The sequence below is a fragment of the Malaclemys terrapin genome, chromosome 15 (assembly GCF_027887155.1).
Source record: "Malaclemys terrapin pileata isolate rMalTer1 chromosome 15, rMalTer1.hap1, whole genome shotgun sequence".
NCBI classification, from domain to species: Eukaryota; Metazoa; Chordata; order Testudines; family Emydidae; genus Malaclemys; species Malaclemys terrapin.
This window is the reverse complement of record NC_071519.1, coordinates 11,675,995-11,689,733: the sequence shown is the minus strand read 5'-3', so window position 1 is coordinate 11,689,733 and position 13,739 is coordinate 11,675,995. Positions and strand designations below refer to the sequence as shown.

The following is a 13,739-nucleotide window of genomic DNA, read 5'->3' as shown; positions in this document are numbered from 1 at the left end:
AGACAATTTTCTGTCCCTCCTTTTCTATCTGTTTCTGTAAAACAATAGGAAAAGAGCTGGTTGGGATCATGAAGGCAGCCAGGGTTTTTTTTCAGGGAGTTACAGCGTGTGTAGGAGGGAGAACTCCTTTGCAAACCCTGAGATTTTTGACACTCAACTCTACCCTGTGGTTCTTGGGAGAGGATCCTCTCCCACCTTTGCCTTTTAGCCCCAATAGCTCTGACAAGGGATGTTTCCATGTCGGACGTGGTTAGGATGTTGTGTTACCAGTGGCCTCTGGGAAGGGAGATCCAGAGTCGCTGGACTCAGCATTACACCGACAGAGATGCCAGAGGGGGGAAAAACAGAATCAAATGATCCAACCGTGCAAGAAATGACACAAATACAGCGAAAGCCACAAGGGCTAGAAATGAACTCATTCCCTGAAATGAAACCTTAGCTTCTGCCCATGAATCTAACACAGAAAATCTATGATGATGGAGAAACACACACAGCCGACATTCACCAAGGCCACCGAGGAATCTGCCTACAAACAAATCTCCATGGGTCAATAACAGGCACCTACCAGACACTCCTGACTTGTCCCCTCTGCAGTCACTTTAAATCCCAGGAGCTGTTTTTCTCTCTTCCCTCAGAGTCTTCAGATGGGCCTGAATTTTTTTCCTGTAGGAACAGAGATGCTTTGGGAGGTTTCATGTTGAGAGGGGTGTGTAGTAGATGTGCTGATTTGTGTTAAGCATGGGTGGGGTTTGCCCTGGTGCTGTCCAATGCCCTTAGAGTTCCTATTCCTACGTAAAGCTCCTGGAAGCAGTGGATTCTGGGAGGTCTCAAAAGGCTGCACGGTGGGACGAACAGAACCACTTTCGCTGATCCTTGGCCACTGTGCACAAGAAAACAGCTCAAACAGGTCAGCACCAACCAGAGGCTAGTTTTGTTGCAACCAGGTCTAATCCTAGTGGTATTTGTGCCTGGGATCTTTATCAAGGAGTCTCTTCCTCCCATACTTCATCACTGCTGGGGCAGCGGCATGGCCTAGTGGTCAGTGCCCCAGGCTGCAAACAGACCTGGGTTCTAGGCCTGGCTCTTCCCCTGACCTGCTGGGTGACTTTGGAAAAATCACTGCTTTCTCCTCCCCCCCATTAGGCTATCACCTGTGATATCTGTCCCTCACTTTTGAGGTCAGAGATCATCTGGGGTCTGAAGTGGCTGCCGAGATGGAAATAATAATAAATACGGTGATACAAATCAGTAACAATAACAGCGTTTCAGAGTGGTAGCCGTATTAGTCTGTATCAGCAAAAGCAACAAGGAGTCCTTGTGGCACCCTAGAGACTAACAAATGTATTTGGGCATAAGCTTTCGTGGGCTAGAACCCACTTCATCAGATGCATAGAGTGGAAAATACAGTAGCAGGTAGATACACACAGTACATGAAAAGATGGGAATTGCCTCACCGAGTGGAGGGCAACTCCCATCTTTTCATGTACTGTGTAAATAACAGCCTTGTAACTCCCCCTTCTCCAGTCTGAAGGCAACGCTCCCACATCGTCTGGCTTGCAGCTCTCGTGAGGTAAACCTCACTGATCCTTTAACAGCTTCTGTGCTGTAACCAGTTCCCCGTATTTCACCAGCGGGAGCTGGTTTTGAAAAGGATTCAGCTCCTCAGATAAGTATCAGGGGGTAGCCGTGTTAGTCTGTATCCACAAAAACAACGAGGAGTCCGGTGGCACCTTAAGGACGAACAGATTTATTTGGGCATAAGCTTTCGTGGGTAAAAAAACCCACTTCTTCATGTTTTGTCTTGCTCACCACACTGCCAAAACATTGACTTTTATCGCCTCTCCCGTACAACGAAGGCTGAATGATGCAGTTACCACAGTGGCAGGTGAAATGACACTGTATTTCAAATCCAGACTTACACCTCGCCCCACCTCGTACACTTCTGGGCAGCCTCATCTATGGGAACCACGGGTGAGTTCTGTGAGCCGGAGACAGCCGGCAAACCAGACAGACAGAACTTTGGTTCTCTTCCCAGAATGGTTTCAGAGTCTCCTGGTGCTTCCCACACCCCCTTTTCCCTCCTGATCCCTTTGCTGCTGGCAAACTCAGCCGTTTGACTACTTCTACGACTGCACTTTTAAAAGGGCCCAATAGTTTAGGAACCCCTTTGTGAAATAAATGACCCTGCGCAGGGTAAATCCGGCTTTCCTGAGCTCGGCGACAGCCCCCGTCTGCAGCACCCACCGGACGCTTCACCTTCCTGGCACCGACTCCTGCTGTTTGCTGAGAGCCGGGAGCCCCTGGGAGAGTCACGCCACCCCCCCACCAATCCCCCCACAGCTGCCCCTCCCCCAACCCCCCCCCACCAATCCCCCATCTGCCCCTCCCCCAACCCCTCCCCCAGCCCCCATCTGCCCCTCCCCCAGCCCCCCACCAATCCCCCCCACATCTGCCCCCCAGCCCCCCCACCAATCCCCCTCCCCCAGCCCATCTGCCCCTCCCCCAATCCCTCCCCCAATCCCCCTCCACATCTGGCCCTTTCCCTGCCCCCCCCATCTGCCCCTCCCCCAACCCCTCCCCCAATCCTCCTCCCCCAGCCCCCCATCTGCCCCTCCCCCAACCCCTCCGCCAGCCCCCAGCAATCCCCTGCCACATCTGCCCCTTCCCCAGCTCCCCACCAAATCTGCCCCTCCCCCCAGCCTCACCTCTGCTCCTCCGGCAGCTCCCGGGGGTCCCCCCCAGGCCCGGGGGGTGCAGTGCGGTCCCCGCTCCCCTCCCGGCCGGGTGCTGCGGGGCCGGGCTGGGCTGGATGCTCGCAGGGGCGATGACCGTGGAGAAAACAGCTTCTCTCCGCCCCATCAGCTGCCACGGAGCAGCCTCAGTAACAGCAGCTGATCCCCCCCCTCCCCCCCAGCTCCCTGCAATTCCCCGCGGGGGGGGGGGGGAGTTGTGCAGGGGCCAGAGCGTGTCCCGAGGGGGTAAAACAGGGGGCAGAGGGGGGCAGGGGGCAGGCTCCGGGGCGGGGGGCAGGAGCTGGGGGGCAGAAAGGGGGAAGCACTGGGGGGATCCCCAGGAGGAGGAGGGGCAGAGGGGGGGTCAAAATTTTGGGGTGAGGAGCCACCTGCTGTGGTCTCCAAAATAGGGCCTGGGTGGGTGGCTTTGGGGTCCTGGCTTGGGTCCATCCCAGCAGCACCCTCCACTCACCGCCGCCCCGGCCCCCACGCCTGCAAGGGTGGCCAGCCCTCCAGGACTGAACGATTCCTCTTTCGTGAAAGAGGACGTCGTGCGAGTCAACCTCCAACCAAAACTGGCAACCTTAACGCCGGCCCACCGCCGCTCTTCTCCGTCTGCAGCGAGAGACTGAGGTGCCAAGGGGCCCTGGAGTCAGGGAAATATTTTGCACAGACGCAAAAGCTGCCATAAAGCCAACTGGCACTTTTCACGTGTGTTTCTGATGCATCACAGAGTTACTGCTCCGTTTCCGTAGGATTCCCACGCCTGCACAGGGCCTCACTGCAGCTGTTCTGGGCTGCCTTCCCCGTCATCCACGGGAAATACACTTTCACCCCTTTTAATTTATTTTAAAAAATAGTATAATGTTTATGACCACGTGTTTGGTGCTGTACAAACAACAGGGCCATGCGATAGCTTCCCTCAGGCGATGGCAGGCCAAGGCCAGCTGGGATGTCTCTCTTCATTTATCCATCCGTCTGTAATGTTAGTTTTTCTCTGCATCCTGCGTCTGTCCCATGGCTAGGCGTTAGAGCCAGTCCAAATCCTTAAAAGGTCTATCTCTGTAGAACAAAGTGTCTCTCTCTCCGTTTCATGGGTTATGGGGTTCTCCCAACATACTTTTTGGTGGCCGCTCTGAGAATTTTTCCTAAAATACTTAATTAACTTTAGGAAAAACAAATAAATATGCACATATATACATGTCTATATCATTGTCATTTATTTGTGTAGGTTTTTTTTTTTTTTTTGCAGACTCAATAATAATAATGTACCGGTATCAGAGGGTAGCCGTGTTAGTCTGGATCTGTAAAAAGCAACAGAGAGTCCCGTGGCACCTTATAGACTAACAGACGTATTGGAGCATGAGCTTTGGTGGGTGAATACCCACTTCGTCAGACGCATGATGCATAATGTACTCTATTCTTTACTGGACCTACACAGAATAGAAACAAAAATAAGGCGCTTTGCATGTTTGATTTTTTTTTTAAGATTGCTAGTTAGTAAGTCTGCTCCTGTGAAAAGTGATATTTGTATATTTGTTTAATATCACTTTTCACAGCAGACTTACTCAGCCCTGGCGTGCTCGGGGACAAATGAAGCCCTGGATGGGGAGGTGGGTAAGGAGGCAGGGGGACCAGGGGGAGGCAGCAGGGATCGAGGTGTCAACACACACACACACACACACACACACACACACACACACACACACAATCACAGCCCAGGAGGTTGTGGCCACAAGAAAAGCACCTGGTAGCCACCTGCGGCCGCATTTGAGAAACACTGGATTAGATTCTGCTCCCAGAATCTGGAACAAGGAGGCGAACGTCAGTGGATTTACTTCACATTTCCACCATAGTAAACAAGACCCTTTCTGTCCAGTAAAAACAGAGCCATCTACAGTCAATTGTCCTGGTTAATGGGAACCATCAAGATTCCAAACCAACATTAATGGCACACCCTTTGCATAATTACAATAGGCCCTCAGAGTTATATTTCATATTTCTAGTTTCAGATACAAGAAAGAGACATTCATACAAATAGGTTACATCACAGTCACACTCATTGGCATATTTTCATAGACTCACAGACTTTAAGGTCAGAAGGGACCATTATGATCATCTAGTCTGACCTCCTGCACAATGCAGGCCACAGAATCTCACCCACCCACTCCTGTATCAAACCCCTAACCTATGTCTGAGCCACTGAAGTCCTCAAATCCTGGTTTAAAGACTTCAAGGTGCAGAGAATCCTCCAGCAAGTGACCTGTGCCCCACGCTGCAGAGGAAGGCAAAAAACCCCTGGGCTTCTGCCAATCTGCCCTGGAGGAAAATTCCTTCCCGACCCCAAATATGGCGATCATGTGGGCATGACTCACCAGCCAGACACCCAGGAAAGAATTCTCTGTAGTAACTCAGATCCCACCCCATCTATCATCCCATCACAGGCCATTGGGCATATTTACCTGCTAATAGTCAAAGATCAATTAATTGCCAAAATCAGGCTATCCCATCATACCATCCCCTCCATAAACTTATCAAGCTCAGTCTTGAAGCCGGATGTGTCTTTTGCCCCCACTCAGGGCCGGCTTTAGGAAGTGCGGGGCCCAATTCGAACATTTTCGGCGGGGCCCCAACAGGGATGACTTAAAAAAAAAAAAACACACACATAAAAAAACACCTTTCATTTCTTCCATGTATTATTTACTTTCCATAACTATATAAATAATAACAAAATTATATATTACATACATTGCGTAAGGTATGCGGATGCATGCTAAGCCTACCTAAAGTTCTTGACACACACCCCGGGACCCCTGCCCCATCCACCCCCCTTCCCTGTCCCCTGCCGCCCCATCCAACCCTTCCTCTCATTCCTGATGGCCCACTGGGACCCCTGCCCCATCCCCTTCTCTCTGTCCCTGACTGCCCCTGGAACCCCTGCCCCTGACTGCCCCCCACCGCCCAACCCAACCCCTGCTCCTTCCTGACTGCCCCCCCAGGACCCTTGCCCCCATTCAATCCCCCTGTTCCCTGCCCTCTGACCGCCCCGACCCCTATCCACCCCCCCACAACCCTCCAAACTCCCCTGCCCTCTTCCAACACCTGCTCCCTGCCCCCTTACCGCACTGCTTGGAGCCGCTCGCCCGGGTCCGGGTCCGGGCTGGGTCTGCTCGGTCTGGGCTGGATCCAGACCCGGGTCCAGGTACGGTCCGGGCCTGCTGAGCCTGGGCCTGGGTCCTGGTCTGGGCCGGATCCACTCGGCCGGGTCCGGGTCTGGGCCGGAGCCGCTGGGCCAGGGCCGGGCCGGAGCCTCTCTGTCCGCTCTGGCGCCGCTCGGCTGGGGCCGGCGCTGCAGGGCCCGAGCTGAGCCGGGCCAGAGCCGCTCGGCTGGGTCCACGTCCAGGCCGGGGCTGGGCCGGAGCCTCTCGGGCCGGGCCGGCGCCACTTGACCAGGGCCGGCACCGCGGGGCCCGAGCTGGGCCAGAGCCGCTCGGCCGGTTCTGGGTCCGGGCCGGAGCCGCTCAGCCGGGCCCAAGACCGGGCGCCGTGGATCCCGGGCCGGGCCAGAGCCACTCGGCCGGGACCGGGTCCAGATCTGGGCCGGAGCCGCTGGGCCAGGGCCGGGCCGGAGCCTCTTGGTCCGCGCTGGCGCCGCTTGGCTGGGGCCAGCGCTGCAGGGCCCGAGCTGAGCCGGGCCAGAGCCGCTCGGCCGGGTCCATGTCCGGGCTGGGGCCGGGCCTGGGTCCACGGGGCCGGGTCAGAGCCTCTCGGGCCGGGCTGGCACCACTTGGCCAGGGCCGGCACCGTGGGGCCTGAGCTGGGCCGGAGCCGCTTGGCCGGTTCTTGGTCTGGGTCCGGGCCGGAGCCGCTCAGCCGGGCCCGAGACCGGCGTCGCGGGGCCCGAGCCGGGCCAGGCCAGAGCCACTCGGCTGGGACCGGGCTGGGGGTGTTCGGGCGGGGCCAGGCCGGGGGTCCAGGCCGGAGGGAGCCGCGCATTCGGCCAAGGCCGGACTGGGCCGCACTGCACCTCCCTGGAACTCTCCTCGCGCCCCCCCACTTACCTCCTGCCTGCTGCTTGTTTCAGGCTTCCCGCGAACATCTGATTCGTGGGAAGCAGGGGAGAGGGAGGAGAAGGTGGGCGGAGCATTCAGGGGAGGAGGGGGAAGTGGGCCGGGGGCGGGGTGGACAGCTGCGCAGGGCCCTCTAGGCGCGGGGCCCCATTCAGGGGAATCGGCCGAATTGGCCTAAAGCCGGCTCTGCCCCCACTGCTCCCCTGGAGAGGCTATTCGAGAACTTCACTCCTCTGATGGTTAGAAACCTTCATCTAATTTCAAGTCTAAACTTCCTGATGGCCTGTTTATATCCATTTGTTCTTGTGTCCATATTGGTACTGAGCTTAAATATTTCCTCTCCCTCCCTGGTATAACTATATGAACAAAACCCCATTTTCTTTTAAGCTTCATAACATCATATGGAGTGCAACGTCACAGGGCTCTCTCTCTTTCTTCCCTCACCCTGATGCCTCCTGACAGCTCTGAGCAAGGTGGGGGTGAGTGTGGCAGGTTCCCCCCGGGGTGCCGCCTGGAACTGGGGTACCACTGAGCTCCCCTGACCCACCAGCCTGGGCTCCCCTTTATACTGTACTGCTGTGACAAGCTGCAAGGCCCTCTCTACGCTGCACTTTCACCAGCATTCACACAGGTAGGGACACACCCAGGTGCAGTTACATGCAGGCAGCCTTTCTCCCCACCTCACCAGGCCACCCTCACTTCTGCGCTGCTGCCTTCAGAGCTGGGCGACCAGAGAGGGCCCAGTTCTGAAGGCAGCCGTGCAGAATGAAGGGTGGCAATACCACGCCATCCTTACTTCTGCGCTGCTGCTGCTGGCAGCGGTGCTGCCTTCAGAGCCGGGCTCCCGGCTAGCAGCCGCCGCTCTCCGGCCACCCAGCTCTGAAGGCAGCGTCGCCATCAGCGGCAGTGCAGAAGTAAGGGTGGCAATACCCTACAATAACATTGTGATCCCCCTCCCCCAACCCTTTTGGGGTCAGGACCCCGACAGTTACATCACTATGACACTTCAGATTTAAAGATCTGAAATCATGAAATTAACAATTTTTAAAATCCCTATGATGGTGAAATTGACCAAAATGGACAGTGAATTTGGTAGGGCCCTAGGTATGAATCTGAAGGTGGAAGACAATTTGGGTGAAAGTGACCTTGAAATGGCAGATGTCATGACTTTAAGGAAAGGAAGGAATGAAAGCAGAATAAGGACAATGGACTTCCAAAAAGCAGAGTTCAACGCACCTAGAGAGCTGGTGGGTAAGGCCCCATGTGTAGAAATCAAAGGGAAAAAGGTGTTTAGGAGAGTTGGCAGTTCCTCAAAGAGAAAATATTCAAGGAGCAACAGGTAGGGTTGCCAACTGTCTAGTCACACAAACCCAAATTCTATCATATTAATATCCCTATGGGGTGCAGGGTCACAGTGGGATTCTGCTACCTGCCTGTCTCCCTGAGCGACCGTGTGATTGACCCTCCTCCCCGGTGAATAGTGGGGCTGTCAGTGGGGCAGCAGGTACTGAGTGTTGGACTATTTCTCTTTCAGGGGCCGGTGACTTTCGAGGAGGTGGCTGTGTATTTCACCAGAGAAGAGTGGGCTCTGCTGGACCCCACTCAGAGAGCCCTCTACAGAGCCGTCATGCAGGAGAACTATGAGAATGTGACCTCGCTGGGTAAGGATTCCCGTCCCCTCAGTTCTTAGAAGGGGAAATGCAGAGTTAAGGTTCACCACATCCTGCGATGTAACCTTAACTCTGCCCTGTTTCAGCAACACCCCAACATGCCAGTGACACACACACACCAGCGCTGTGCCCTGCCCTGCCCCAGGACACTCTGGGAACAGAGCCCAGGAGCAGAACAGCCCAGAGTCTAATGTCTTCTCTTGACTAAGGCAAAACTTGGATTCAGGTCTGGCATAAAGAAGAGAAGCTGCCTGCCCCGGCCAGCCCTCAAACGTTGAGCCGCACAAACCATCCGAGACTTATAAAATGTTACCACCCTGGATCCTTGTGCCGAGGATTCCTTCTGTGTCATCGCCTTCACTAACCCTTCACTGAGCCCTGGAGACCCCTAGCGCGTCTGTCACCAGAGCGCTGATGATCCCTGTGGTAGCCACATGCGGCCGCATTTGAGAAACGCTGGATTAGATTCTGCTCCCAGAATCTGGAACAAGGAGGTGAACGTCAGTGGATTTACTTCACATTTCCACCATCGTAAACAAGACCCTTTCTGTCCAGTAAAAACTATTTCCTCAGGCTAATTTCCCCCCTCTACTGTTACTCACACCTTCTTGTCAACTGCTGGAAATGGGCCATCCTGATGATCACTACAAAAGTTTTGTTTCCCCTGCTGACAATAGCCCACCTTAATTGATGAGTCTCGTTAGAGTTGGTATGGCAACCCCCGTTGTTTCACGTCCTCTGTGTATATATATTTTCTTACTGTATTTTCCACTGCATGCATCCGATGAAGTGGGCTGTAGCCCACGAAAGCTTATGCTCAAATAAATGTGTTAGTCTCTAAGGTGCCACAAGGACTCCTGTTCTTTTTTCTGTCCAGTGTGTGTGTAAATCTCTTCAGCAGGGATGGAGAGCAGGCTGTCTCCAGAAGTATCTAGCAGAGAGACCAGGGCATGTGGCATGTGATATGCTGGGTTTGATTCCTGGTTCTGCTACTGCGTATGGAGAGCAAGTTTTTTTTTTTTTTTTTTTTTAAATTAATGGAGATATCCCATCTCCTAGAACTGGAAGGGACCTTGAAAGGTCATTGAGTCCAGCCCCCTGCCTTCACTAGCAGGACCAAGTACTGATTTTGCCCTAGATCCCTAAGTGGCCCCCTCAAGGATTGAACTCACAACGCTGGGTTTAGCAGGCTCAAACCACTGAGATATCCCTCCCCCACTAAAGCTGCTTACCTCAGTTTCCCCATCTTTAAAACACCCTGACCACTGGACCCGGGGGATATTCTGGACTATACAATGATTCTCACTTGTTCTCTGACCCAATTCATGTTTATTTAAACGCAAAGGACTCGCTTCTACATGAGAGATTGAGAGAAACCCCAGCAAAAGTCTCCTCTAGGACAGTGGCTGGTGCACACCCGAGGCCTGTTCGCATCTTGTCTCTGCGCCAGTTCGAGGCCAGATTCTCAGGAGGGGTAAATTAGCCTACACCCAATGAAGCTAAGCCAGTGAAAGCCTGGCCCAATATCACTATTTAAGCCCATTTTGTTAGACACGCGGTTGTATTGAATTGCCAGGGACATCACAATCTCCCCCTTTCATCAAAAGAACTTGGAGGGTAACAAATGAGAAAACAGGGATGGGAGTGAGGGTCAAAAGCAGGGATGCAGAGGGGGGCACCAAGCAGAGAACCCTTAAAGGTGTCCAGGGGGCTGCAGCCTGGCGCACTCCAGCTAGATGTGTGTCAGGGTCTGTACGTGCCCGTGCTCACGGCTTTATGAAGGGCTATCCCAGGCAGGCCGCAGGACCAGGGTGGAATACAGACTGGCCCAGGGGGGCTCCTGACCCTCCACGATCAGTAGGAGGTCCCACCCCTTGGTGTTGGGTCAGGACACGAGGTGAGGAAGCGAAGGGGGATGGAGCATGAGGGTGTACAGCCAGCTGGTGGGGGGGAATCGGGAAGCAGGGGCCCGATGGCATGGTCCAGAGGGCCGGGGGAGGAGGGGCCGGCGGGGAGCATCCTTCCCCTAGGACCCACTCAAGAAAGGCCCGAGAGGTGGGTTATAAAGCTGACCTCACCTCCAGGGCACACGAAGGGTGGAGAGCCCCGTGTGCCGGCTGAGCACCAAGGCATTCCCCCAGTCATAATCTAGGAGGTCTGTGACCCGGCGGTACCTCCCAGGACCAGCCTGCGGCGCACGGAGGGGTAACTCCATCACCTGCACACCAAGCTGGGGATTGTGTAGCAGGGGGACCATGAGAGCTGCCTCTTGGCGGCCGCCCCGGACCTGGTCAGCGAGAGTAGCTTCCAGGTCCGGAGGAGGTCCTGGTGGAAGACAGGCAGCTCGGAGAGGTCTCGTGCAAGACCCCTCAGGTGGAGAAAAAAGAGCGGACTAAGGCGGGGCACATCAAACCTACGCTGCTTCTCTTCCCTTTCAAGGCCCTTCATGAATGATCCCTCCTCCCACCTACTATCCCCATCCATTACCCAAGGGTCAGTCCCCACCTCCTATCAAACCACGATCCCAGCCTCCATCACCCACTCGTCACATTTTCAAACAAGCACCTTCCTGCTTTCCCCCCCGCAGCCCCTCATGCTTGGGAGCAACTTCCCAGAGAGGCTCAAAGCTCCCTCCCCATCCTCCTTCAGATTCTTCTTCACCACGGTGCCTCCAGGACGCTGGCCGACAGAAAGGCTAACGGTGTTCTGAGACCCCAGCATGTCCTGCTGAGCAGTGCCATCTCCTTCTTTCCTTGCACTTCCCCCTCTGTGTCTGTCTGTCTCCAGCTCTGGTTGCTTGGCTTGCACCGGAAGCTGCCAGATGCAGGGACATATTTTCTTTCTGTGTTTGTACAGCGCCTAGCACAATGGGTCCCGGTCCATAACTTGGACTCCTACACGCTACGGTGACACACATAGTAATGCAGTAAAGGCCCTTTTGCGCTGCCCAAGTGGTGTCAGAGGCGTTTGTGTGACTAAGAACCAGGCCCCCTCTTTCCCCTGGAGACCGGGGGTGGTTAGTAGCCAGGCACAGGGGCCCACTGCCACTGAAAAGGCATCCGTGAAACCGTGGCCATTCAGGCCCATGGCAAGGAGGGTTATGTGAGCGCGTGGGAGTTTAACGAACCAGCCGCCAATGACACAAAACCCAAGGACGTCGTACGGAGCGATCTTTATCCAGCTTGCGCTCACGCTGCACAGCTGCGATTCCCAACAGAGCTGCGGGGAGGGACCCGACGGAGGGAATTACAAGGGGATTTGGGGGCCTAATTCCCTTCAGCGCCTTGGAAAACCCCATCCCAGAAACCCAGCAGCTGCCCCTCCGGCAGCCCCCGACAAAACTCCGCCTCCAACCCCCAAACTCCTTCCCCGCAGGAGTCCCCCAGCCAGCGGCTCCAAGGCCCAAAGAATTAAGGGGCCCCGTGCCGGGTGTGACCGCTCCTGGGGGGCTGGTTCCCAGCCTGGGCAGCCTCCAGAGCCACCGAGCGCCGTGAAAAACGGGCCGGGAGACCCGCTGCAGTGAGATTCTCTGCCCAGGTCCCAGGCGGCTCTTTATGGGCACGCCCAGACATTGGTGCTTCGGGGAGAGGAGCGGTCCAGGGGCTCGGAGAGATGGGAGCCCTCCGGGGCCGCAGGGGTTGGGATGTTGGAGGCGAGAGAAGCCCGTTTTCTCATTCCCAGGGGGACACTCCCCATGTCCCCACCCCCTTGTTTCAAGAACAGAGTCTGAGTGGGGATCCCTGCACCCAGAAATAAGGGAGGATCCTCTCCCCATTGAAAGAGACCTGAGGGAAAGAGAACAGCAGCAACTTCCAATCAGCATCCAAAAATGCCACCTGCCCCACTTTGTAATCTAGAGAAACCCCGATCCTCTTCATACTCTCACTCATGTACAAATAGGCGCTAGGGGTGCAGAGAGTACAATACACATTACAATTCTTACTCCCATGTATCCCCATAGCCCAGATTCTCTCCTCAGGCCTAGGGCTGATCCGTCCCTTCCTCCTCACCGACTCTCTGGCCACCCCCACAGCCCAGTACTTCCCATTCCCCACCTCCACCTCCCAGTAATGTCACCCCGAGCACTCAGAGCCCAACACGCAGTGACGTGCATCGAATCTCTCCGGCGTGTCAGGCAGGTCCTGCAACGCGTCTGCGCATCTCACGCTTTTCCCATCCTCAGACAGACGAGGATGGGATGGGCCGTGGCTGGATCCAGAGTCACGTTCGCTTGGGGGGGGCGGGGGGGGAGAAAAGCAGAGCGTTAGGGGCAGAGCCCAGCCCTGGGGGAGGCTGGGACCATTCCTCACACTCCCCGGCAGCCCTGTTCTGGCTGGGACGCTCCTGGATCCCGGGGGACTCCCGGGCACCTCACTGATTCCCCCATGTTTCCGATGATCAGTTTGTGTTTGAGTTGTGTGTTCTCATTACTGTAACAAAGATGTTTTCATAGGTCAATTTTATCTTCATTTAAATATAACCACCACCTGAACCCTCACCCTTTGTATACGACAACAGCCTCTTCCAACAGTCCCTGTCCATTTCCGATGGCAGAGTGTCTGGAGGGAATAAAAGGATATGCGAGATGAGATTTCATTTTGTCACATTTACAATGGCATTGCCACTATTCGCTGACATCACAGTGTTTTTATTATGACAGAGGAACACACACACACACACACCTTTCTAAAGAGGCCAGATAAAAACGAATGGGAAGCCTTGCACTTGTATTTCCTCTTTCATTCACCCATCTCAAAGCTGCTGAACCAACAGCCACCAAACATCACAACCAGCTTGAGAAATATTATTTGTAGAAGAGCAGAAGAACAGCCACACTGGGTCAGAACAATGGTCCAGCTAGCCCCGTCTCCTGTCTTCTGACAGTGGTCCGCGTCAGATGCTTCTGGCTACTAGAGGTTTAGGGACACCCAGAGCGTATGGTTGTATCCCTAAGCATCTTGGCTCATAGCCACTGATGGATCTATCCTCCATGAAATTATCTAATTCTGTTTTAGACCAAGTTATGCTGTTGGCCCTCACGAGAATTCCCTGGGTTGACTGTGCATTGTGTGAAGAAATATTTCCTTTCGCTTGTTTTCAACCTGCCGCCTATTTATTTCATTGGGTGTCTCCTAGTTCTTGTGTGATGTGAGGGGGTAAATAACACTTCCCTAGTCACTTTCTCCATATACCAGTCAGGATTTTATAGCCCGAGAGCAGTGCATGGGATTCTTCTACTTCTGACTCTCTGATGAACTCGTTTTTAA

General features: G+C 54.7%; 1 protein-coding gene and 1 long non-coding RNA gene across 2 annotated transcripts in view; both read right to left on the bottom strand.

The window, feature by feature from the left end:
• LOC128823032 (zinc finger protein RFP-like) overlaps positions 1-13,739 on the bottom strand; it is a 46,173-nt gene that overhangs the window by 9,814 nt on the left and 22,620 nt on the right. Inside the window, exon 6 of the mRNA XM_054005061.1 lies at positions 12,972-13,031. Coding sequence (XP_053861036.1) covers positions 12,972-13,031 — 60 coding nt within the window. The remainder of the gene's footprint in view (positions 1-12,971; positions 13,032-13,739) is intronic.
• On the bottom strand, positions 1,921-2,895 carry LOC128823123 (uncharacterized). Its single transcript, XR_008441676.1, has 2 exons — positions 2,706-2,895; positions 1,921-1,978 (listed from the first exon to the last, which is right to left on the bottom strand). It is a non-coding gene; the product is annotated as an uncharacterized LOC128823123 (long non-coding RNA).